The 26,992-nt window shown below is 45.4% G+C and overlaps 1 protein-coding gene across 11 annotated transcripts in view; it reads right to left on the bottom strand.

Moving 5' to 3' along the window:
• SIN3A (SIN3 transcription regulator family member A) overlaps positions 1-26,583 on the bottom strand; it is a 74,306-nt gene extending 47,723 nt beyond the window's left edge. Inside the window, exons 1-4 of one of the 11 annotated variants that reach the window (XM_021099023.1) lie at positions 26,315-26,583; positions 16,474-16,531; positions 15,492-15,666; positions 2,112-2,333 (exon numbers count right to left, since the gene is read on the bottom strand). In XM_021099023.1, the coding sequence (XP_020954682.1) occupies positions 2,112-2,300 (189 nt within the window). In that variant the 5' untranslated portion in view covers positions 2,301-2,333; positions 15,492-15,666; positions 16,474-16,531; positions 26,315-26,583. Of the gene's footprint in view, positions 1-2,111; positions 2,334-6,078; positions 6,457-15,491; positions 15,667-16,473; positions 16,934-21,955; positions 22,238-22,514; positions 22,538-26,002; positions 26,027-26,314 lie in introns of those variants that run through there. The other 10 variants (XM_021099022.1, XM_013978057.2, XM_003482238.4 and 7 more) reach the window with 10 other exon arrangements.

Genomic DNA, 26,992 nt, shown 5'->3' with positions numbered 1-26,992 from the left:
TTCCCAGAAATAGAAATGCCAGGTAAAAAAAATAACTAAAGAATCTAACACAAATTGTCAAACTGCTCTCAAGGAAGATTATACCAATTTATGTTCCCAGTACCAGCCACATCATTTAAAAAGTCACTGATAAGTTAGGTAGAAGGCCTCTCCAGACCAGTGAAATAAATTATGTTCACACTGACCTGGAAGAGAATACTACACATGCAATGATTTTTTTTTTTAATTACTTGGATTTATACATATATATTCAAGTGGAAAGTTGTCCACTACATAAAGTGAAAACAAGAAAAGACAGAACAATATATAATACATGGTCCAAATGTATAAAGAGAGAAGTGTATCTAGATAACTAAGCAGGTAAATACACTTGCGCAAGCACGTAAATTTTTGGATAACCACGAAATGCACCAGGGGGATAAAGTCTGAGGGGTCAGAGGAAGAAGTCATCTTCTATGATTTCTTTTCAAATGATAACATTTACTTTCATAATTGAAAAGGACAAAAAACAAATCTCTTCTATTTTTACAAAACAGAGTGAATAGACAAGAGATGAATGATCAGTAATGACCAGGATGTGCAATGATAGGAATATACAGTATCAGTGTAAATATATATAAATTGGTATAGCTCTGAAAAACTGCTTGCCATTACCTGCTAAGAGTGAAGATATGCATACCCTATGACCCAGCAATCCCTCTCCTAGACACTCAAGAAACTTCCTACTGTGCCCTCAGACCTACTGAATGGTCTGCAAAAATAAGAAGCTTACACCAGGATATAAACTAGTTCACTAATAGACGCACTGTTTAATTCTGCTGCCTTTTTCCCTCCATAGCAAGACTCTCTATAAAAAAGGTTATGTGTTGACTAGCATTCTGGTACAAGCTTAGCTAGTTGTGGATGGCCAATGTGAGTACCACTGCACTGGTAGAACCTGAGCACGTTCACCACGATTCCTCTCTAACAGCGAAAGTCTGGAAACAGCCTGATAGTCCAGTGACAGAAGAATGGATAAACTGGATATATTTCATAATTCATATGGTGAAAATGATTCAATTGGTCACACACAAAAATATGGATAAGTCTTGGGGCAGAAATTGGCACAACACTGTAAATGAACTAACCCCTAATAAAAATTTTTTTAAAAAGTGAGTCTTGGGTGTTCCCGTCGTGGTGCAGTGGTTAACAAATCCAACTAGGAACCATGAGGTTGTGGGTTCGATCCCTGCCCTTGCTTAGTGGGTTAACGATCCGGCGTTGCCGTGAGCTGTGGTGTGGGTGACAGACGCGGCTTGGATCTCGCATTGCTGTGGCTCTGGCGTAGGCTGGCACTACAGCTCCGATTAGACCCCTAGCCTGGGAACCTCCATATGCCTCAGGAGCGGCCCAAGAAATGGCCAAAAAAAAAAAAAAAATTTGAGTCTTGGAAACACTGAAAAAAAAAGTCAAAGATGAAAATATACAAGTTTTCAGTTATATAAAAGTTCAAAAATATCCAACTACACAACTTTATTGCCAAGAGGCATAAACAAAATTATTTTTAAAAACTAAAGAAATCAAGAGTTCCCGTCGTGGCACAGGGGAAACGAATCCAACTAGGAACTATGAGGTTGTGGGTTCGATCCCTGGCCTCAATTACGGGTTGAGGATCCGGCATTGCTGTGAGCTGTGGTGTAGTTCACAGACGCAACTCGGATCTAGCATTGACATGGCTGTGGTGTAGGCCGGTGGCTACAGCTCCGATTCAACCCCTAGCCTGGGAACCTCCATATGCCATGGGTGTGGCTCTAAAAGGACAAAAAGACAAAAACAAACAAAAAAACTTAAAGAAATCAAAGAATGATTATGTTCAGATTAGTGGCTACCTCTGAAAGGAGTGAAAGGAAAGGGGTTCAGGGAGAGATACAGTTAACTTTAAAGGTCACAACAACATCTTTTATAAAAAGCATGTGGTGAATATACAAGTGTACACCGTTTACATTATTTTTTTATGCCATATGTATATCCCATGGTTTCTTATATCAGAATGTTTAATACAATTTTTAATTAGGTTAAATCATCAATGTTCCTCCCTCACCCTCTAGTCCCTTGGGTGGGCTCCAGTTTACCTGATAACTGGGTGTCACAGAGTACTGAATTCCTGTGGCTGACTGCATGGTCTCAGACACCGCTTCATACACGGGAGGGGCAGGGGCAAGCACCCGGTGCTGATGAGGAAAAGCCTCTGTGCTACCAGGGATCCGACGCTGCTGGGCCGCATACACCGGTGACTCCTGGTCATCCAAACGTCGCTTCATTCTGCGTTCATGCTCAGGGATGCACTACAAAACCTGCAGAAACCACAAAGCAATGACATGAAAACCAAACAGCATTCTCAACATGTGTACAACCAGTCACCCAAACTTAGTATAAGCTCAACTCCCCAAATTCATGATTATCTACTTTATCCTAGAGATGATCAATGTGTAGTCTGAGTACATGCTAGCGCAGACACCCTCAACAGTGGACAGATTATCAAAACTAAAAGACAAAAATTTAAAAATAACATAGCTTGTATTACTTTGGTCCTACAGAATTGAAAAATAACCTCTAATTTAAAAACACACAAATACACCTTTTTTAATTCTTTAGTTTTCTCAAATGCCATTATTCCTAATAGTAATTACATTATTTACATGTTATAAAAACATTCAAGGAGTTTCCTGGTGCCCTAGAGGTTAAAGATCTGACATTTGTCACTGCTGTGGCTCAGGCTTGATTCCTGGCTAGGAATTTCCACATGTCGCAGGTGCAGTCAAAAATAAATAAATAAATAAAATTCAAGTGTTTCTTCCTAATGCCTCTCAAAAGCTAGTACTGTAACTGTGGTCTAAAAATAGGAGTGAATGGAGTTTCCTTCATGGCACAGCGGAAATGAATCCGACTAGAATCCATGAGAATGCAGGTTCAATCCCTGGCCTCGCTCAGCATGTCAGGGATCTGGCATTGCTGTGATCTGTGGTTTAGGTCACAGACATGCCTCAGATCCTGTGTTGCTGCAGGTGTGGTGTAGGCCGGCAGCTGCAGCTGCAATTTGACCACTAGCTGGGAACTTCCATATGCTGCGGGTTCGGCCCTAAAAAAAATAAAAATAGCAGTGAATGAACTGTTTCAACAATTAAATGGTATCACGGAAAGAACTCTAGGCCAGTAGTAAGAGGAGAATGATTCTAGACTTGCCAATTTAAGAAGCCATGTACACATCAAGTTCCTCCTTCTGTGTGTTTCTCCAAATACAAAAGAAGAAGGTTGAAACAGACCACTTCTAAGGTTACTCCTGACTTTAACATTCTTTTTTTTCCTTTTCTTTTTTGCTTTTCAGGGCTGCACCCACAGCATATGGAGGTTCCCAGGCTAGGGGTCTAATCGGAGCTGTAGCCACCTGCCTATACCACAGCCACAGCAACACCAGATTTGAGCCGTGTCTAGACCTACACCACAGGGTGCGGCAACGCCAGATCCTTAACCCACTGAGCAAGGCCAGGGATTGAACCCGCAACCTCATGGTGCCTAGTTGGATTTGTTCCCTCTGTGCCATGAGGGAAACTCCCCTAACATTCTTTAGTCCTAAAGATATTCCAGAATCCTTTAGTTTAATAATCCCCCTATAGGAGAACATTTCCTTTCTTGAAGGACACAAAAAGTCTAATAACACTCTGGCCAGGAATCCGGATGAGTCTTTTCAGAGCTTTTTCAAAATCAGTATCATTAACACAGCATATCAATGGAAAAGAATGTTCTAGTCATCCAAAGACAAAATGGAGCTAAACCCTACTACTTTTTTGGTCACAAAAAATATCTTTAGGAGTTCCCATTGTGGCATAGTGGTTAACAAATCTGACTAAGAGCCATGAGGTTTCAGGTTCGATCCCTGGCCTTGCTCAGTGGGTTAAGGATCTGGCGTTGCCGTGAGCTGTGGTGTAGGTCGCAGACTCGGCTCGGATCCCGCATTGCTGTGGCTCAGGTGTAGGCTGGTGGCTACAGCTCCGATTAGACCCCTAGCCTGGGAACCTCCATATGCCTCGGGAGCAGCCCTGGAAAAAGCAAAAAGACAGGGGAAAAAAAAAAAAAAATATATATATATATATATATATATATGTATATATATATATACACACCTTTAAAAAAGACACCACTATCGGGAGCTTGAGGTTAACAGATGCAAACTATTGCTCTTGGAATGGATTTACAATGAGATCCTGCTATGTAGCATTGAGAACTATGTCTAGATACTTATATCACAACACAACAATGGGAGGAAAAAGTATGTGTACATCTATGTGTAACTTGGTCCCCTGCTGTACAGCAGGAAAACAAACAAACAAACAAAAAACACCACTCCCGTGGGGGGAAGATTAAAACAGTCATAGATCTCAAAAGCCACTCCCCCTCCATCTGAAGCAAGCCTCTTTTTGTAAATGGGGGTGGGGGGAGAGCTTTTTACCCAATTTCTAAATCCACCAGTCCCTCTTTCTTTCATTCCCTGGGAGCATGCATGCCCTGAGGAGAAGCAGTCCTCACAAGGACTCTGCAGGTCCTTACCATCAACCTCAACCTACCTGTCACTCCAATGCTGAGCTCTGAAAGTGTCTTTGATTTTTCTTACACCTCACAAACCTAAGTTAGACCCTGGCACAGCAGAGCAATTTCTGTTTCATTTGCAAGCTGGCCATTTTTACTATTATCTTTTTGTAAATCTCAAGCCATAAATACCCTCTCTGTTGACTATAACTTTAGATCAAAGGACTAAGTCTCCCAAATTTATGTATAATAGTATGTTGAACCCAGCTAACTGGAATTGAAAACATACTGCTGACAGCTGCTGAGGGGAAATAATTTAAAATGTCTAAACTGGTTACATTTTCCTAGGCGTTTCCAGTATAAAGTAGCATATTTAGCTCAGTATTTTGAACCTTTTCAGACATATTAAGAGATTGGAAATATAGATTTATATATGCCATTTGATACTTAAGAACTATCAGTCAATTGACTATGAACACTCAATTTCACCTTTTGGAGATAAGGAAATAGGTCTAATAAATGCACAGAGTGTAAAGTCTTAAAGACTTTTGGGAGAGTTCCTGTTGTGGCTCAGCAGGTTACGAACCCGACTGGTAACCATGAGGATGTGGATTTGATTCCTGGCCTTGCTCATTGAGTTAAGGATCTGGCATTGCCGTGAGCTGTAGTGTCGGTCACAGACGTGGCTCAGATCTCACGTTGCTGTGACTGTGGCATAGGCCAGCAGTTATAGCTCCAATTCCACCCCTAGCCTGGGACCTTCCATATGCTAAAAGATTCGGCTCTAAAAAGCAAAAACAAACAAAACAACAAAGAAACTTTCTGTCTGCTAAGTCTACGTACACCCATGATCTAGATCATGGTTTGGTTTTTGGGTTCTACAAGTTTGTAACCTAGATGCTTAAACTTACCTGAAATTAATCTCTGTAACCAGAAGCCAGCCAATATCTCATAAATGGAAAACCAAATTTAGATCAGAACTATGGATCAGAACATAGAACTATGGAAAAAAGACTGGAGTTCCTATAAAGACCTGGATTCTAGTCCTAACTCTGACTGGATGCTGTATAACTTTGGTCCTATTTCCTTATTTGCAAAAGGATATAATTAGAATATAGTAGTGATTCTTAAATGCTGGTCTATGGGCCAGTCTATAGGAAAAGGAAAGAGAAGGGGGGAGAAGGAATTGCTGTGAGAATAGATTAAGTATTAAAAACTATGCTTTAGGGAGCTCCTGTTGTGGCACAGAGGAAATGAATCCAACTAGCATCCATGAAGATGTGGGTTCAATCCCTGGCCTCACTCAGTGGGTTGGGGATCTGGCGTTGCTATGAGCTATGGTGTAGGCTGCAGACGCGGCTCAGATCCTGAAATTGTTGTGGCTGTGGTGTAGGCCGGCAGCTGTAGCTGCGATTCAACCCCAAGCCTGGGAACTTCCATACACCATGGATGAGGCCCTAAAAAGCAAAAAAACAAAAAATAAAAACTATGCTTTATTCTGAGATCATGTCCTACCTTTTAGCTATTAAAATATCATCACTTTTACAAACTGATTGTGATTCTGTAAAGCATTTAACTTCATTCTTGCTTGTTTCAGCAGCACATACACTAAAATTGGAACAATATGGAGGAGATTAGCAGGGCCCCTGAACAAAGATAACACACAAATTTGTGAAGCATTCCATATTTTTTGTAGAATCTAATTTTAAAATAATATAAATGAACTTATTTACAAAACAGAAACACAGATTTTTGGAAACAAGCTTATGGTTACCAAAGGGGAAACATGGAAAGGAGGGATATACCAGGAGTTCGGGATTAACATATACACATTACTATATATAAAAGAGAGGACTTCCTGTTGTGGCTCAACGGTAAGGAACCCAACTAGTATCCATGAGGACACAAATTCAATCCCTGGCATCGCTCAGTGGGTTAAAGGATCTGGCATTGCCGTGAGCTGTAGTGTAGGTCGCAAACTCAGCTCAGATCCCACGTTGCTGTTGCCGTGGCTAAGTCTTCCATACATGGTATCAAATTATATCAACTCTGCTATCAGTTGAAGTGCTCCTCACAACAGTCCCGTCAGATGAACACACCGAGAAGCCAACTGAGAGGGAAATTATACTCAAATTAAGAGACATGTTCAAGGTCACATAGCTGGTTAAAGGATCAAGAGGCTAGACACACTCCTTCTCCTTGGAGTACATGAACAACCTGGAGTAGAAATATTGGACAGACTAGAGTATCCTCCTTGCAGACAGGTACACTGTAATTCCAAACTATAAAATATTTGAATGCCAAATAATGGAGCTGCAAGAGTCAGGCACAAAGCTACTTTCAAGCCCTGCTTTGGGTGACATTTTTATCTGCCACTATGGTCTCCAACTATTTCAGATTTGAAGCTTACCCTGTAAGGAAGACAGCAATTTAAAAAGGAAAAAAAAAAAGCAGTCTGAGGGACAGATACTAGTTAAAGACTAATGTGAACAAACAATGGCAGCAGAACACTAAAAAGTCATCTAGCCATGTATTATAATAATGAGTGGGAATAGCTCCAAATCACCTTGTAAAGGAATCATAATTCCCAAATAAAGCAAACAGAGCAAGGTAATTTTGATATTGCAGGGGAGTTTTCCAGAGTAGGACAAAACAACTTGCTAGCGAATGGGATAGGTTCCAGACAAAAGTTAGAAGGGCAGAGGTAAAAGCTAACTCTCTCAGAAAAAGAAAAAGAAAAACATGCTTTCTAGTTTTACAATCTAAATATCTTTAGTCACAATAAAGAGTTGGCCTACCTAGAAATCCAGGCATTTCTCCATAATTATTAAAATCCAAATGGAAACCCCAACTTTGAGTATCTTTTTCATTTAGGTCAAATTTCACAAATTAGTTTAGGTGGAAACAATAAAATTATTTTAGTAAAGATAAATTCAAAGTGCACTTCCCATTGTGGCTCAGCGGGTCAATAATCCTACTAGTATCCATGAGGATGCAGGTCTGCTCCCTGGCCTTGCTTAGTGGGTTAAAGAATCTGGTGTTGCCAAAAGCTTCACTGCAGGGTCGCAGATGTGGCTTGGATCTGGTGTTGAGGTGGCTGTGTGTGTAGGCCAGAAGCTGCAGCTCCAATCTGACCTCTAGCCTGGGAACTTCCATATACCACAGGCGATGCCCTTAAAAAAGGCAGGGGAAAAAAAAAGATAAACTCAAAACAGAGTTCTCCTATGGTGCAGTAAGTAGGTTAAGGATCTGGCGGTATTACCACCGTAACTTAGGTCGCTGCTATGGCGCAACTGGATCTCTAGCCCAGGAATTTCCAACTAATGGGGGTGTGGCCCCCCTAGAAAAGATAAGCTCAAAGTAATAGTGTGTATAGAACAAACCACCCTATTCTGGAGGCTTTTAAGTATACAATACTACTTTCTTTTTGAAATGCACTTAATTTATGGTTGATCCTTTAATACCTCTTGATTTTGTGTTATCTTGAATTAGGAACACTTTAAGGCTCTTTTATTTATTTATATAATGAAATCTTCTGAAAAAAAATTATTTATTTATTTTGCCTTCTTTAGGGCCACACTTGCAGCATTAGGGAGGTTCCTTGGCTAGGGGTTTAATCAGAGCTGTAGCCGCCAGCCTATGCCACAGCCACAGCAACACAGAATCCGAGCCAAGTCTGTGACCTACACCACAGCTCATGGCAACGCTGGATCCTTAACCCAAAGAGCAAGGCCAGGGATCGAACCCACAACCTCACAGTTCCTAGTCAGATTCGTTTCCGCTGCACCACGACGGGAACTCCTCAGTGAATACTCGTGAAAAATGGAAAGTTTCTCCTCAAAAGCAAAGAAATTTATATCAAAGCATTAAGTGAATGAATGTAATTACTTCAACTCAGTAAAACTGCCTGACATAGTCTACTTCAAAATCTGACCACTTTATCACTTCTGGATTTAAATCTGCTAGAATATGAAAAGTGTTCCAGAATAAATGAAAAAGCCAATCTGTTTATATTTCCCATATTACTCAAGAAAATTAATAACCCATTCTTCTTAAAACGCTATAACATATAACCCATTCTTCTTAAAATGCTATAACATCTGATACCCAAGCCTCCCCTGAACACAGTTTCACATTCTTTCAATGAGATGGTCCCCAACCTGGGGAGATTCTACCCCCAGGGCCCATTTGGCAATTCTGGAAGACATTTTTGGTTGTCACAATTCCAGAAGGATGCTACTGTCATCTCATGAATAGAGGCCAGGAATGTTGTAAACATCCTACAATGTACAGGACAGCCCCTCACAACGAAGAATTATTCAGCCCAAAATGCTAACGGTGCCAAGGTTGAGAAACCTCGGTGTAATATAATGACAATTCCCCATGACATACCCCCTCCTTTTAAATGTCCCTACCCTTGGGCATATGGAAGTTCCCAGGCAGGACAATGAATTTAAGCCTCAGCTGTAACCTACACTGCAGTTGTGGCAAAGCCAGACCCTTTAACCCACCTGCTGGGTCAGGGATGGAACCTGAGCCTTCTCAAGCCTCTGCAAAGACCCTAGCCCCTATAGTCAGATTCTTAACTCACTGACCCACAGCAAGAACTCCCTGACATATACCATTTGTGAGCTTTGGTGGGGTTATGTCATACTATGGTGTCACAGCAATTTTTACCAAGGTGGCTCAGGACAATCATCTTGTATGTGCAGAAGACATCACTCTTTTCTTCATGACATGGATTCACCTTTCACACTCAGTGTACCAGAAAAACATCATTATCATTTACCATTTGGGTTTAAAGCATCTTTACTAGAAATTTTAGTAAAAGAAATTCCCTTATGGCACAGTGGGTTAAGGATCCAACACTGCCGCAGCCGTGGCACAGGCTACAAGTGTGGCGCAGGCTTGATCCCTGGTCTAAGAATTTCCACATGCCACAGGTGCAGAAAAAAAAATCTTTTTAGTAAGAATTTAAATAGCAAATCCAAATTTTTATTACATATTTCCTTGGTTTTAAAGATATAAATACCCAAAACAGGCAATAAATGCAGTTAAAATGCAACTGACTAATCAACTGTCATGAATGAACCTGAACTTGGAACATAGCCATTCTATAAAATTTTCTCTTTTGGCTGAACCTACAGCCTGTGAAAGTTCCTGGGCCAGGGATTGAACAGGAACCACGGCAGTGACCCAAGCTGCTGCAGTGACAATGCCAGATCCTTAACTGGCTGAGCCAAAAGAGAATTCCTTTAAGTTTTTATTTTAGATCTCAAATAAATCTCAAGTAAAGTTGTAGCTTATTGTCACCTTTTTTTTTTTTTTGGCTTTTTAGGGCCGCACTTGTGGCATACAGAAGTTCCCAGGCTAGGGGTCTAACTGGAGCTGTAGCTGCTGGTCTATGCCACAGCCATGGCAACACAGGATCTGAGCCGCATCTGCAACCTACACCACAGCTCACAGCAACCCCAGATCCTTAACCCACTGAGCAAGGCCAGGGATCAAACCTGCGTCCTCATGGATGCTAGTGAGATTCATTAACCGCTGAGCCATGACAGAAACTCTGCACATTGTTACTTTTGAGCCCTTTTTGCCCTCGTATCATCAAACACAACTTTGAAAAACTTAGTTCTTAATTTTGTTGGAGAGGACAATCATGTTCTTTGCTCCATAATTGCAAGCATTCTCAGTTTTAGACTAATAAGTACTACCTAGAACTATCAATCCAATAATTTTTTTCATTTTTTCATGTTTCCTTCTTATCACCTTTGTATACACACCTGTCTTTGCCAACTATCTGCTTATAAACCGTACTAAGTTTTGGTATAAAAGCAGCCCTAAAAGATGAAAGAATACCATCTTTTACATTCTTTTAGCAAACTGGAATGGTTGTGATTCTTGTAGAAAATACTGCATTCTTGGAGTTCCCACTGTAGCTAAGTGGTAACAAATCTGACTATATCCATGAGGATGAAGGTTTGATCCCTGGTCTCGGATCAGTGCGTTAAGGATCTGGCATTGCCATGAACTGTAGTGTAGTTCACAGACAGCTGGGACCTGGCATTGCTGTGGCTATGACGTAAGCCGGCAGCTACAGCTCTGATTTGACTCCTACCTAGCCTGGGAACTTCCATATGCCACGGGTGCAGCCCTAAAAAAAGAGAAAATATTGCATTTTAAAGTTCTTCCTGCTGAATGATTCCTGGATGACAACACCATATTTCTTCCCCCGCCCCCCTCAGAAATATATTATCCACTCAAATTTTTCAGTCTGAGAAAATTCATCTAGGGTATTGTCACCTGAAGACTCAAGTCTGCAGCTTGACTTACACACTCAATTCTACCATCATCATTACAGCCTAGAGTGCTGCTATCTGTTGCAATTCACCTACTAATTCCTCTAATAAATCCGCAATGTCTTCCTTTGTTAGTTTTCTTCTCTTTGCCATTATAGGACGAAAATGAAAGGTTACAGGTATGACATGTTGAATAAAAGCTTTAAAAAATTATAAAAATAGTAGTATAAAGAACTGTCATATACTCTTCACCCAGAAACCCCAAATGTTAATAACTTACATGTTTAAGATGGCATCCCCCAACTTTTTTATTTTATTGAAGTATAGTTGATTTACAATAGTGTGTTAATCTCTCTGTATAGGAAAGTGATTCAGTTACACATACATATTCTTTTGCGTATTCTTCTAATTATGGTTTATCATAGGATATTGAATATAGTTCTCTGTGTTATATAGTAGGACCTTATTTATCCATGCTATATATAATAGTTTGCTCTGCTAATTCCTAACTCCCCTTCCCACTCCCCCACCCCCTTGGCAACCACAAGTCTGTTCTCTATATATTATAGTGAATCTGTTTTTGTTTCACAGATATGTTGATTCGTGTTTTGTTTTGTTTCCTTTTCTTTTGTGGATTCCCTGTGGCATATGGATTTCTTGGTCAGGGATGAGATCTGAGCCGCAGTTATGACCCACATCACAGCAACACTGGATCCTTTTAACCCACTGTGCCAGGGGTCAAACCTGCCCCAGCGCTTGAGACACCGCTGATCCTGCCGGTGATCCCCTCGCACCATAGTAGGAACTTACACTTTCTTTTTTTTTTAGGCCTGCACCTGTGGCATATGGAAGTTGCCAGGCCAAATGTCCAATCAGAGCTATGGCTGCCAGCCTACACCACAGCCACAGCAACGGGGTATCAGAGATGTGTCTGCAACCTACACCACAGCTCACAGCAACACCAGATCCTTAACCCGCTGAACGAGGCCAGGGATCGAACCTGTGTCCTCACGGATACTAGTTGATTCATTTCCACTACGCCATGATGAGAACTCCTAACTTACACTTTTTTCATAGATGCTTCATAAATGCTTTGGACAAAGCAGTAGGAAAACTGAAGTGAAGCAGTGATGACTTAATTTTACTACTACATCATCCTTCTAGGCAATTCCATCACTCTTCAGTTTTCTTATTATTTTTTTTTTTTTTTTTTTTTGTCTTTTTGTCTTTTGTCGCTGTTGTTTTGTTGTTGTTGTTGTTGCTATCTCTTGGGCCGCTTCGCGGCATATGGAGGTTCCCAGGCTAGGGGTTGAATCGGAGCTGCAGCCACCGGCCTACGCCAGAGCCACAGCAACGCGGGATCCGAGCCGCGTCTGCAACCTACACCACAGCTCACAGCAACGCCGGATCGTTAACCCACTGAGCAAGGCCAGGGACCGAACCCGCAACCTCATGGTTCCTAGTCGGATTCGTTAACCACTGCGCCACGATGGGAACTCCAGTTTTCTTATTATTTTAGTCTTTTTTAGCATAGTTGGGAATAACTGATGAGTAATGATAAAGTAATTCCTAACATGATGAAGGACCAAAATGTCTTTCAAGATATAGAATAACTAAGATCATTAAGATCCCACAATACAGGTCAGATGTATAAGTAGTAATAACTAAAAAGAGTATATTCCATTATGGCAAGTTTATTCCTCTGTAGCAATTCTCTGCATTATTTTTGCAACTTTTTTTTAAGACAAAAATTATTTCAAGGTGAACAGTTTTAAAAAATTAAACATTAATAGTAGGGGAACATAAAAGAAGGAAATCATTGTGTCTCCCTATTCTCAAGGACATTAACATTTAGTCTGTGTGACAAGGTTTCTATAAATTAACTGGGAATGGAACAAAACTATGGACTAAGTGTAACAGAAGATATGCTCACTAAAACTATAAAGAAAGCATTATAAAGAACAGAACTCGTAGTTCCCACCATGGTACAGCGGAAACGACTCTGACTAGTATCCATGAGGACTCAGGTTCAATCCCTGGCCTTGCTCAGTGGGTTAAGGATCTGGCGTTGCTATGAGCTGTGTTATAGGTTGCAGACATGGCTCAGATCCCATATTGCTATGGCTGCGGCTGGCAGCTGTAGCTCTGATTTGACCCCTAGCCTGGGAACCTCCATATGCCACGGGCACAGCCCTAAAAAGCGGGGGGAAAAAAAGAGAAAGAAATACAACTCAAAGCAGTTCTAAAGAGGATAGATATGTAGATTTGTCACTCATCTCATACTGCCTCTATCTTATTACCTATATTTCTATCCCCACGCAGACATGGACACACAAATCTTTAACCATCTTTGTATCCTCCAATTGCCTAGCTTACTGTTTTGCTGTGGTAGAAACCAAATCAGTCATTGATTCCTGCACGCATCCTCTACTATTTAGTACTTATTGAGTGCATATTATGCACCAGGCATTGTTTTGGGAGCTAGGGTAAACTCTCCTCCCTTGGGAAGTTTACATTTTAGTGAGAGAAATAGACAGTAATCAACAAAATGTTCAGAATATTAGACAGTGACAAGTGCCAAGAAGAAAGAGCATGGAAGAGTTTTTGAAATTTTAGGTCAAAGTAACCAAACAATACCTCACTAATAAGGTAACTTGTAAGGGAACTAAGTAAATAGCTAGCCATGTGGAAATCAGGAGAAACATTATATAGGCAGAGTGCACAGCAAATGCAAAGACTCTGATGTACATACATGCTTTGTATTTTCCAAGAACAGCAAAAAGGCCATGTAACTGGAGTGAAATGGAGGAGAGACTAATAGGAAATGAAGTCAGAGAGGTAACAGAGTTGGGGGTAGTAGGTAGGGAGCATATTATGTTTGCTCTCATAGGGTCTCAGATTTAATACGCAGGATGAAATGGGAAGCCACTGGAGGGTTTTACACAGAGAACCACCTGGGTTGCTTTGTAGAAAACAGACTGAAGGAGGATTTCCCTTGTGGCACAGCAGGTTAAGGATCCAGTGCTGTCACTGCAGTGGCTAAAGTTGCTGCTGTGGTGTGGATTCAACCACTGGCCTGGGAACTTCCACATAACACAGGTGCAGCCAATTAAAAAAGAAAAGAAAAAAGAACAAACTGAGGAGGGGCAATAACAAAGGTGCTACTGAAATAATCCAAGCTAGAGATATTAGCGGCACTCACTGCTGAAGTTGGGGGTTAAGTGGTCAAGTTCTGGATATTTTGAATATAGAGCAAATAGTATTTGCTGATAGACCACTTAAGAAAAAAACAGAAAGAGATATACCTATTAGACATCCAAAAGGAAATATGAAGTGGGTCACTGGATTTGTTTATCTACAGTACAGGTGAGAGGTCCCCAGTGAGAGGCAGAAATTTGTTTTTTTTTTTTTGCTATTTCTTTGGGCCGCTTCTGCGGCATATGGAGGCTCCCAGGCCAGGGGTCGAATCGGAGCTATAGCCGCCAGCCTACGCCAGAGCCACAGCAACGCGGGGTCCGAGCCGCGTCTGCAACCTACACCACAGCTCACAGCAACGCCGGATCGTTAACCCACTGAGCAAGGCCAGGGACCGAACCCGCAACCTCATGTTTCCTAGTCAGATTCGTTAACCACTGCGCCACGACGGGAACTCTGAGAGGCAGAAATTTGTTAGTCACCAGCACTGCGTGGATTTTCGAAAGGTAATATAGAGCAAAATATAGTGCTCCATAATCAAGCACATTCACATTTCTGTACCAAGAGACAACCTAGATCAGGCTGAGCCCCTAAATTAGTCCTAGAACCAAACTTACAAAACAAACAAACAAAATTCTTGCATTTCAAAGTTGTGGATAATGAACTGTGGCTCTGTATATCCTTCAACAGCTTGCAAATCAACACGCCTAGCCCCAGAGGATACCAGCAGGACTGAGGAAGCATCCATTGTCATAACGGTGGTAAATAACACATACAAAAAAGAGAGTGAGGACAAAATCAAAAGAAATGAGGGGCAAAAAAGAGATGTATCAGTTAGAAATTGCTACCAATAAATGCCTAACTAATTTTGAAGTTAAATGCCAACTAAGGAGTTCCCGTCGTGGCGCAGTGGTTAATGAATCCGACTAGGAACCATGAGGTTGCGGGTTCGGTCCCTGCCCTTGCTCAGTGGGTTAAGGATCTGGCGTTGCCGTGAGCTGTGGTGTAGGTTGCAGACGGGGCTCGGACCCCGCGTTGCTGTGGCTCTGGCGTAGGCCGGGGGCTACAGCTCTGATTCGACCCCTAGCCTGGGAACCTCCATATGCCACAGGAGCAGCCCAAGAAATGGCAAAAAGACAAAAATAAATAAATAAATAAAAATAAATGCCAACTAAAACAGAGGTACCCTCTAGTTAGCAAACGAAGGCCATTAGAGTTCATTTTGTTTGTAAATTATCTATCACCTACTGTGTGCCAGCACTGCCTTTGGCACTAAGGCTATCAAAATAAAGTCTAAATCTATATGAACTGTGAACCACTGGTGCAGCTCTCCCTAAGGGGAGCCAGTATAAGGTTGTCGCCCTACAAATGTACAGAAACAAAAAAAATCTGCACATAAAGTTCCTATTATGGCGCAGCAGAAATGAATCTTACTAGTTGCAGGTTCAATCCTTAGCCTCGATTGGTGGGCTAAGGATCTGGGGTTGCCATGACCTGTGGTGTAGGTCACAGACTTGGCTCAGATCCTGTATTGCCGTGGGGTAGGATGGCAGCTGTAGCTTCAATTCGACCCTTAGTCCGAGAAAGTCCTTATGTCACAACTGCAGCCCTAAAAAGCAAAAAAAAAAAAAAATCTGCATGTGGTTATAACTGACAACAGATCCCACCGGGCGGTCTTCAGAGGAAACAGACCCCAAAAGAAAGTTACATAATTAAAGGAAGTCAAGGAGTTTTTTTTGTTAATATGTTGTTAAAAGACAATCAAATGATTGTCTAAAGACAATCAGAATTCACATTTTAAAAGAAAAATGTCAGAAAAACAAAACTTGAAATATTGGGAAAAAAATGTAACATAATAATGGCAGAACCCCAGAGTTTCCACTGCGGCTTAGCTGTAACGAACCCAACTAGTATCCATAAGGATGTGGGTTCGACCTCTGGTCTCACTCAGATGGTTAAGGATCCGGCATTGCCATGAGCTGTGGTGTAAGTTGCAGACACTACACATCCCTTGCCTTGTCGGCTGGCAACTACAGCTCCGATTTGACCCCTAGCTTGGGAACTTCCATATGCCACAGGTATGGCCCTAAAAAGACAAACAATAATAATAATAATAATAATGGCAGAACCCTGATTCAGACTACAAGTATGCTGCTGGATGGGTTTCTTTATTTGACCTTAACCTCTACAAAAAACAAATACCCAGAATTAATTAAACTGTAATAAGAAAAAATAAAAATCCTAAGATATTACTTCTACTGTTCACTTATTAAAGTAGCAGAAACATTAAGGCATGTGAATGAAAAGAAGTATTAGGAAGCAATAATTAACCATATTAATATATCTTGAGCTAGACATAGTAACAGCAACAAGTTATGCCAAGTCCATAATTTCTTCACTGGGACTCTTTAACTACCTTCCAAAGCAGTGGAAGCAGTCACATCTGCACACTGAGGAGAACAGGATCACCAACTCTGGAAGACAGACAATTCATTTTAATACAATGCCATCTCTTTGATTATTCCAAAGCACTCTGACAGTATTTTGAGAGATCTAACAACTCCCCTCAACAGGATCTATGATTTTAAACTTCTCTCTTCCATTTCTCATTTAGTAACCCCCCTTCATCCATCCCTAAGGTGGGCTCTCCTCTGAATTTCTTATAGCTCTTTGTACATGACTCTTATACTCTAAGGGATTGATGGGTAGTAAATTCATATTATGCGAATATTTACCTTTTCTTCTAAGAATATAAACTTCTCAGGGACAAAGACTCTTCCTGCATTAGCCCAGAGCTATTTAAGAAGATGCTCAAGGAGCTCCCCTCATGGCTCAGTGACTAACAAACACCGACTAGGAACCATGAGGTTGTGGGTTGGATCCCTGGCCTCGCTCAGTGGATTAAGGATCCAGCGTTGCCCTGAGCTGTGGTGTAGGTGGCAGACACGGCTCAGATCCTGTGTTGCTGTGGCTGTGGCATAGGCCGACAGCTGTAGCTGCAATTTGACCCCTAGCCTGGGAACCTCCACATGTCACGGGTGCAGTCCTAATAAAAAGATAAAAAAAAAAAAAAAGACAAAAAAAAAAAGATGCTTGATAACCTTTAAAAATTATGAATCACCATGTTGTATATCTGAAACATATAATACTGTACATTATACTTCAGTAAAAAAAAAAGTGGTCAAGAATGTATGTTGAGGAGTTCCCCTGCGGCCCAGCTGGTTAAGGATTTGGCATTGTCACTGCAGCAGCTGGGGTTGCTGCTGTGGCTGTTTGATCCCTGGCCAGGGAACTTCCATATGGTGTGGGTACAGCGCCCCCCCCCAAAAAAAGCAAAAACAAAAGCACATTGACTCAATTCGCCTTTAGAATCTGAACCCCAATCTTTCCCCCTCAAACCTGAATTCAAAAACACATTACTGATTCTTCTAAAAATTAAACACAGGGAGTTCCCGTCGTGGCGCAGTGGTTAACGAATCCCACTAGGAACCATGAGGTTGCGGGTTCGGTCCCTGGCCTTGCTCAGTGGGTTAACGATCCGGCGTTGCCGTGAGCTGTGGTGTAGGTTGCAGACGCGGCTCGGATCCCACGTTGCTGTGGCTCTGGCGTAGGCGGGTGGCTACAGCTCCGATTCACCCCCTGGCCTGGGAACCTCCATATGCCGCGGGAGCAGCCCAAGAAATAGCAACAACAACAACAACAAAAAAGAGACAAAAAAAAAAAAAAAAAATTATAAAAATAAAAAAAAATAAAATAAATAAAAATTAAACACAGAATTACCACATGACCTAGCAATTACACTTCTGGGGATAGACTTAAAAGAATTCAAAGCAAGTACTTGAAAAGATATTTATACACCTTTCCTAGCAATATTACTCACAATAACCAAGAGGTTAAAAACAACCCAAATGTCCAGCAACACATGAATAAACAAAATGTGGTATATACATATAACGGAATATTATTAACTGTAAAAAGGTAATTCTGATACATGCTACAACATGGATGAATCTTGAAGACAATATTAATATTCCAAGTGAAATAAGGACGAATACTGTATAATTCCACTGACATGACATACTTACAGAAGTCAAATTCATAGACACAGGAGAGTGGTGGTTGTGGGGGAGGGGTTAGAGGTGAGGTTTAACGGAGTTGTTATTGTTTAATGGGTACAGAGTTTCAGTCTGGGATGATGAAAAATTCTGGAAATGGATGGTGATGACAGCTGCACAACAATGTGTATGTACTTACTGTCATTGAATTGTACATTTAAAACAAGTAAAATCATAAATTTTTTATGTTTATATGTATTTTACCACAACACGCATGCACGCACGCAAAACCCCACCCTGCTCCTTCTCTGTTTATTATCCTTAGACAAGAACCAGGTGAAGTATAGCATTAGGAGCATGGACTCTGGAACCGGAAGGTCTGGGTTCAGATTCTGGCTGTCCCACTGTTTTCTTAGCCTTTTTTTTTTTTTTTTTTGGCTTTCTGCCATTTTCTTGGGCCGCTCCTGCGGCATATGGAGGTTCCCAGGTTAGGGGTCAAATCAGAGCTGCAGCTGCCGACCTATGCCGCAGCCACAGCAATGGGAGATCTGAGCTGTGTCTGCAACCTACACCACCACTCATGGCAACACTGGATACTTAACCCACTGAGCAAGGCCAGGGATCGAACCCGCAACCTCATGGTCCCTGGTCGGATTCGTTCACCACTGAGCCACAAGGGGAACTCCTCCTAAGCTTTAAAAAACAGATTTCGAAGAACCCACTATGAAGGTTTTAGTGAAGATTAAATTGGTTGACAAATGCATAGTAAAGGGCTCAATAAACGTAAATTCTTCTTCTTCTTTTTTTTTTTTTTTTTTTGGTCTTTTTAGGGCCACAATGCAGCATATGAAGTTCACAGGCTAGGGGTCGAATCAGAGCTGTAGCTGCCGGCCTATGCCACAGCCACAGCAATGTCAAATCCAAGGTGCATATGCAACTTGCACCACAGCTCATGTCGACGCCGGATCCTTAACCCACTGAGCAAGGCCAGGGATTGAGTTCACATCCTCATGGATACCAGTCAGGTTTTTTACCACTGAGCCACTACAGGAACTCGTTATTCTTATTATTCAAGGAGACAGAGGGTGTAATTTGAAAAAGCATTGAACTATCATCTTTATAAGAATCTACAGAAAATAAAGCTTAACAAACTCTTGGTTGCTGGAGTTATCCAGAAGAGTAGGAAAGTCTTTTAAGAGTTCCTGTTGTGGTACAGCAAGTTAAGGATGAAGCACTGTCTCTGAGGAAACTTGGGTGGGATCCCCGGCCCATTGCAGTGGGTTAAGTATCTAGTGTTGCCTCAGCTATGGCGTAGGTTGAAGCTGTGGCTCAGACTTGTTCTCTAGCCAGGGATCTTCTATATGTCATGGATGAAGACATTAAAAAAAAAAAAAAAAGTAAGAATAGGAAGAAAGCCTTTTAATGCACTTCATAGATTACTGAACGTCATGGATATTATCTTAATTCCAACTAAAATTCACAGTCACTAACATCTGCCTTGCATAGCTCTCCAGTATCTTGCCTGTTTACACTGAAGATGTAAACAGAACCATGCTCTGCCAGTAATCTTATCAAATTACTACACATCTCCTTCCCTAAAAAAACATAACAAGTTTTACTCTTTAGGTGAAACCTTCATAATTACAAAATGCCAATCTATCTAGCATCTTTGACGAAACTATAGTATATGATATTGATATTTGAAGAGGTAAGAAGCATTTATGAAAACTTTCCTAATGCAGCATATCCAGGCTTTTACTCAAATTCGTAAAGCTTATGTGGGACTTCTGACCCTGACTCACCAACAGACAACATATTCTTTAAGGGCATGAATTAGGTCTTCTATGTTTCCCAGCACACAACACTGCAAGTTGGGAACAACTATGTGTTAACCAAACTTTCCTCAATGATAAATTCTCCACTGCCTTCATTATCTTTGTCAGTATACAGCAACAGGAAAAACACCCAAGTTTTCTGTCTCTACCACAATTCTATTACAGTCACCATAACCAAACTGAAAAGCTGCTGTCACCATTGCTACTTCCTTAGCTAAGAAGGTGAGACAATCTCTTCACATGAGTATAGCACAGGGCACCAAGCTCTCAGTCCCAAATGAGCAAAGCACAAATCTAGAATTTAACTTCGGTTTAGTTAATTAGCCAGAGGGCTTGCTCAGATATTAGTACATAAGTAAACATACTTGTTTATTTTCTCACGAAAAACAATGAATGAACATAAGTAATTTATCTTAAAGAAAATGTCTCAACTCAGAGCAATAACCTCAATTAAAACGGTTCATCAAACTTGAAACGTCATAAGGCAATTCCCAATACAGGCTGTAGGGCAACACTACATAAGTCACATACACAAGGCTACACTAGTCCTCTATTCACCCTACTCTAATAAAATAAGGCAAGAACACTAAATTTTACAGAATATAAGTAGAAAGTGGTCTAGATGTTCTAACAGAATTACATAAAACCAGAAGACTTTTCAAGACCATATAAAGTTATCTAAATTGCAACTTATTTCTTAGTGAAATTAAGCTTACACAGCAGGACCATCTGTACAATTAAAGCATTTGAAAATGCAGGAGCTGAAAAAATTGGAATTTTCAATTCAAAGTCTGAGTTTTTTTTAAATGACCATCTTTTATAAATAATCATCTTTAACAGTAAAATGTAAATCCAACCCTTTCTTTTCTAAATCTCAGCCTTGTGAACAGGAGCTGCCACAGCCTTTTTTTGGCTGAGTTTGAAGTTCCAAAGCACCTAAACAGTGGCCAAGTCTAACTAACTACCCACCGCCCCATTGGCTCAAAGGAAGCCCCGCCCCGTACAGCGAAGGCAACTGCACATCAAGGGAACTCCAGGAAAGGTTGTCCCCGGCCACATTTCTAGTCTCTGAAGACACTCTGCCCATCCCCCACCATCAGCGCTGCGGAAGCCCGGTCACAGCACGAGCAGCGCTGGACCACAGACTCCAACGAAAGCTCCTTGAGCAACCCACCCCAATAATTACAACCGAGAGAGGAGTGGCGGTGACTGCGTTCCCACTCTTCAGGCTGCACGGTGTCATCTATATAGCATGGAGCAAATCAGAGACAACAGCTCTGGCACCTGGCCCTCGTGCCCAAGGCAAAAGGCACGGGCGAGCCACCAGAGAAAGTCCTGACACCTCCATAGTTCGCAGTCGGGAGGCCCCTCCCACCCACCGAGACATAGGGCGGGGCAAATCTAGGCGCCGCGACTCCCAGCCAGACCGGACAGCGGGCTTTCCCGAGCCCCGCCTCACTTGCCAAGGAGGCGGAAACCAGGGGGAAGGGGGAGGATCGCCAGGGGGAGTGGCATTGCCGCTCCGTACTGCCCCTCCGGCCAACCCGAGCCCGGGAAGGCGGAGGAAGGCAGACCTCACGCCCCCTCCCTGCCGCGCCCCGAAGCCGCACGCGGGAGACCCTTGACTTATCAGGCCAGTACAAGGCAGCCCAGCCAAAGCCCCGCCCACCCCGGGAGGACAAGGGGGGGTGGTCGGTCGCAAATAGCACAGAGCGCAGGGCCCCGCCCCGCCCCTTTCTCCACAATCGCACGCGCGCGTCGGCCCCGCCCCTGAGCGGCGGCGCGAGAGCCCGCCCCCTCCGCGCGCACCGGGTCTACGCTCTCCTCCCCCTCCCGCACCAAGAGCTACCCCGCTCCGCCCCCACCCCCCTCACACATCCACACACCTCCCGCCCGTCCGCTCTACGGGAAGCCGAGGAGGTCAGCCCCCCCACAAATACACACCCTCGAGTCCAGCGTTACCCGCCAACAGGCTCTCCGCCCCAACCCCGGTCCGGCATGCTCTTACCGCAAAGCTACTCGGGCCGCTCCTCACTGCGTGTCCCTCTCGGCGTGAGCCTCAGGCTCAGCAGGGAGGCCCCGAGAACCGCGCGGGGCACAGGCCCGCCAAAGAGAACTGGCAGCCTCCTCTTCGCTAATGAAGCGGTCACAGGCCCCGGTGCCCAGACTGGGAAGGAGGGAGGGAGGGAGGGAGGGAAACTCCGAGGGGGGAAGGGGAGGGGGGGAAGATGGAGAAACCGTCTCCGCCGCCTCTACCGCCGCGGCCGCTTCTCTGTTACCCGGGAAATCCCGCCCACTCCCCAGGCCCGCCCCGCAGAGGGAAGAATCAACTTCGCTTCGCCACTGGTCGCACTATCCGTCAGTTAAAGGTTTAGCCAATCGTCGCGCCCTGCCTGCCGACTGCCCGCCCCTTCCCCCTCGGCCGGGAGGGGAGGGGGAGCCGCTCACCTTCTCCACGCCCCTATTGGCGGGGAGCTTCCCTAACTCAACCCCGCCTATTGGAGACGAATTGCCGAATCCCACCCCCAAGCCGCAACACTATTGGAGGAAGCAGGGAAGCTCTTCACCTCTCATTGGAGGACTCCACGCGTCCCGCCCCGTGCCGTCTCAGCTACAGGCCCAAAAACTCCGCTCCCGCCCTCGCCGGTCATCGCAATGGAAGGCTACCCCTCGCTCTCTGACTGCCCCAGGAAGGTAAGTAACCTATGTGGGATAAAATGTCCGTGAGACTGGGCTCCTCCTACTGCACCGCCTGGCCAGGCCCTGCCCCCAATCATCGGATTGGGTAGCTTGGCGCCGGTAGGATCCTTTATTGGCCAGGATGCCCGTCTAGGAAGAAGCTGACTCCGCCCTGCGCGAGGAGGCTGAACCTTAGCAGTCCTTTTGTGGAATGTTTACACTAGAGACTGAAGAGCAGAGAGTTCCAGGGCCCGAAACAGGAGGTGGTGCGGAGCTCAGCAGCGGGAATCCGATGCCCTGGGACTTGAAAGGGAGGGACGGCAGCATCGCCACCGTGGAGGACCCGCTTACAAAAAAAGAAAAAAAAGAGAGAACCTCATATTTCCTATCCAGCTTTCTCATTACAGTTTACATTTCCGCACGCTGCCTCCTTGCAAACACAAATATCCCAAGCAGCCGACAGCTACTTCCAGTAAGTAAAATACAAAATTATAGGTTAGACACCAATGCCAAGGAATAGCCCCAGGGGTTGCTCAGCCCGCAGCTAGGGGTGACTGCATAGTTCTAAAGCCGACACTCCCTAAACCTGAATATGCAGTCCTAAAAGGGCGGAGATAACCAAAATAAGGGCAGGGCCCTAAGAACCAACGCCCTGGCAAGCCTCCGGAAGGCGGAGCTTGAAGTGTAAGACACTCGCGATCTCCAAAGCAGATCTGGAGGCATCCTCTAACTGGAGGAACTGAGAAAGGAGACTAAACAGACCATGGCATAAATGAAACTTCGCTCCACACTTCAGAGAAAAAATAAAAAATTCCAAAGTTGGGGACAAAAGTAATAACAGCTATATTTCCTCCTCCTTGGCGAGCGAGTGTTAATGACAGTCCCTAGTCCCTCTCTGTGTAGGTAATACAGCCTTGACACAGAGAGACAAAGTGCCTGAGATATCTCGGTTGCTTTTATTTATTCAGTAAATAGGACGAACTGACACTGGCCTTGCTTGGAGGGCGCTCTTGGAGCGCTAGGAGAGGAGGGGGCGGGACTAGTTTTCCCGCTCTCTTCCGCAAAAGGGCTACTCCCCCTAGAGAGCCCAGTGGGTAAGCAAGGGCCAGGCCCCAGGTAATTCACTCCTAAGTCCTAGCTTGTCTTCCCTCGGCAATCAAGCGGAGACGTCAAGAAATGAGTGCGGGCAACAGGTGGGCCTGACTCCAAGCCGCAAGGACAAGCAGCGAACTGTGAACTCCATGAATAGCCGACAGTTGGGGGCAGTCTCGCCGAGAGCCAAGCCTTGCTCCAGGAAGGAACTCAAAAAATAAGTCACACCGACGAAACAGAGGAGACCCCCATGCCAAACCTCTAGAGATTACGAGAAAGCAGCATTTATGCAGAACTGGCCGTGGGCTAATTTAACTCTGCGCCGTCCCCTGCTCCCTAGACTGGGTGGCACACGGTGCTCCCACATGGACATCAAAAACCACTTGGAACCCAAGCCGAATCGGGCCGCCCTCGACTCCTCTGTCAAGAGGGGGTGAGCTGCGCGGGGTCTTGCCTAAGGTGTCCAGGCCAATCCTAGGTTGCTCAGAGTTTTAATAAAGCCAAATAAGGTCAGCAGCTGCTTTGCGCTGAGAAGAAAACACTGCCAGCGTCCGCAGCATTCTGAAGCTTAAGCTTAGGACGATCTCCTAGAAGTCGAGAGTCGCGGGAATAACCAGGCCACAGTGTCAGAAATTTAATACTTGGCCGAGAAGGGCAGACCCCCTCCCTCCTCCCAAATCCTGCACAATCCCGGAAGCTAAGCCCCCCAAATTCACTCTACGCCGTAAAACACTAACTTCATCGTAAAGTCTACCAGATCTCGAGGCTTGGAGGAATCATTGTGTGCCTTCTTGGCTCTCCCCGCCCCCCTTGCCTAGGGCTTCAAGCCCGGGACTTCCGGGCGGGAGGACAGTTCGAAGGAGCAAGGCGGGCCTCACACATGTGCTGAGCGCGCACACACGCTAGGGAGGGGGCGGGGAACAGGGTGGACTTCCCCCTCCTAGCTCGATCCGCCGGAGGAGGAGGGGCTATATATGCCACCAATCAGGAGTAGGGGCGGGACCTTGCGCCTCACGTAAGCCGCAGGAATCCTCCCTCCGCCCTTCATGGAAAAAAATCCTAGCAACTTAAACTCCAGCCCGGCCTCCGATAGGCGGAGCTCGGGAGAATGTCATCCAATCAACAACCGAGAAGGAAAAAAGGGAGTCTCTCCCAGCCAGTGGAAGACAAGAGAAGGCGGGCCCTCTTGAGGAGCCCGAGATGGGTGGAAGAGAGAGAGAGAAAGGCCCCGCCCCTCAGCTCCGCTCCCAGCCGGTTGCACAAGCCGTCGCGGGAGTAGATAGTAAACAGGGTAGGCCAAGGAGTGGAGGCAGGGGCAGCCTAGCGTTCCGTGGGCCCGGGCCCCTGCGCCCCCTCTCGCGGCGTCGCCCCGCCCGACTTCGGCGTTTCGCGCCGGCGCCCCGCCTCCCAACCCGCGGCCGCCATCCCGGCTGACAGGCGCGCCCCCCGCGCCCCTCCCCGCACGCTGATGCATTTCCTTTTCCCGATTCTGAGCGTGGAGACTGTTTTCCCAGTTTCCGACCTTCACTGCCCCTTTCAGGCCACCCCCTCGTGGGCGCGCTCACACGCCTGCGTCCCCGCCTCCACCCCATCCGCAAGCGAGGAGCACGACCGGGGGATGGGAAGGGAGCTGCCGCCGCCTTGGGGTGGGCGGGGAAGGAGGCAGCTCCATGTTTGCAAGGGGATCAGCTGGGGCCGTGAGTCGAAGCCGCCGAGTTCCTGGAGGTTTTCCACACCCCCGGGCCGTGTTCCGGCGCCGAATGCTGGCTCTACTGCCACGGCCCGGGAGTTCGGAGAACCCAGACCGGCGCATGGGGCTAGTGCCGAGGTGCGGGGGCTCTTTCCGGTGGCTTCCCCCGGCTGCCCCTCCCGCAAGTCCGGCGTTGCCCCCGCCCCCAGAGTCCATAACAACCGCGGGCCCTAGGCACCCGCGCCTCTCCTGAGCGCGCCCACCGCCCCCTCGGACAAGTTTGCAGACAGAAACAAAACCCTCGGGCGGCTGCCGCCTTCGCCCAGCGTCGTTAGCGGGGAAAGCCACGGGCCCCGGCTCCCTTGCTAACTCCAGCTCTCGACCAACTCCGGGCGCCGCGGACTCAGTGGGCCCGGCCAGCCGGGCTCAGGCCGCCGCCCCCTGCCGAGCCCGCGCGCCGCAGCCCAGGCCTGGTTCCAGTCGGTGTACGGAATCTCCCCTTTTTTCTTCTTTACAATAATTTTTTAAGGCATTCCAGGAGCGAGGAGGATCTCCTCCTGCTGGCACCTTACCCAGTTCGCCGCCGAAACCTACCGAAACCGGCCGCTCGGTGAAATAAACTAGGCAGCACGGCCGGCACACTGGCGACCCCAGGCCGGGCCGACCCCCTCCCCACGGATCCGGCCGGGCTTGGAAACACACTGGCGAGCGGGCGGCGCCAAGAGCTCTCCTTCCTGGCCTGCCCCTCGCCTCCCTCGGCCGCCGGACTCCAAGCTCCCCTAGCTCCGTCCCAGGACCCGTTGCGCCGGTACCAGGGCGCACTGGCCGAAGCGACCGGCTGGTGAACTAGCCCCCCAAAACGCCCAAGATTGGGGAGACCAAATTAAAAGCAGCTGTTTAACATACCTTCCGAGCCAGGCGAGGAGTCCTGAATGGGGGGGAACGCCCCCCACGGGCCATTGGCTCCCCGCTGCTCTCGTCAGTCATCCTGGGCCCGCCTCCCCGCCTTGCTCCACCTCTTCCCCTTCATTGAACGCCCCCTCCCTCCAAAAAAAAATCCAAATAAATAGATTAAAGTATCCGTGAGTGTGAGCCGCATCTGTGACAGAGGACCCTATATCGAAGGTACCGCCGCTTCGAATTTCTTGAGGCCTTTGGACTGGAAGGAGACCTACTGTGACTCGGAGATCCTCTGGGTGGACACGGAGGAGGAGCTAGCCGGGCTACCCAGCCCCTACTTCCTTCACACACACACCCCATTTGGAACTGAGCAGAGGGAGGCGGGTAGGGATACCCTAGCGACTGGCTGCAATGTCCCGACTCCCCTGGCTGTGTAACCTAACCGTGGACGGCCCATTTTCTGTTAGGCGACTGCCTAAAAATGAACGGTGTAATTGGAAAGTCGTATGTTCCGGGCAACAGGCACTTGCCTGAGCACTTTCTGGGGTGAGGCAGACAGAGTCATACCGCACCTGCTGCTTGGGTGCGATTACAGAGACTGAATGAGATGCTCACTCTGCACTATCCAAGGACTCCAGATCTATCTACCTGAGGAGATGCTACAGAAAGAACTAAGGCAATGCA

Source organism: Sus scrofa, chromosome 7 (genome assembly GCF_000003025.6).
Source record: "Sus scrofa isolate TJ Tabasco breed Duroc chromosome 7, Sscrofa11.1, whole genome shotgun sequence".
NCBI lineage: Eukaryota > Metazoa > Chordata > Mammalia > Artiodactyla > Suidae > Sus > Sus scrofa.
Note: the sequence above shows the minus strand (reverse complement) of the source record. Positions and strands in the feature narration are given on the sequence as shown.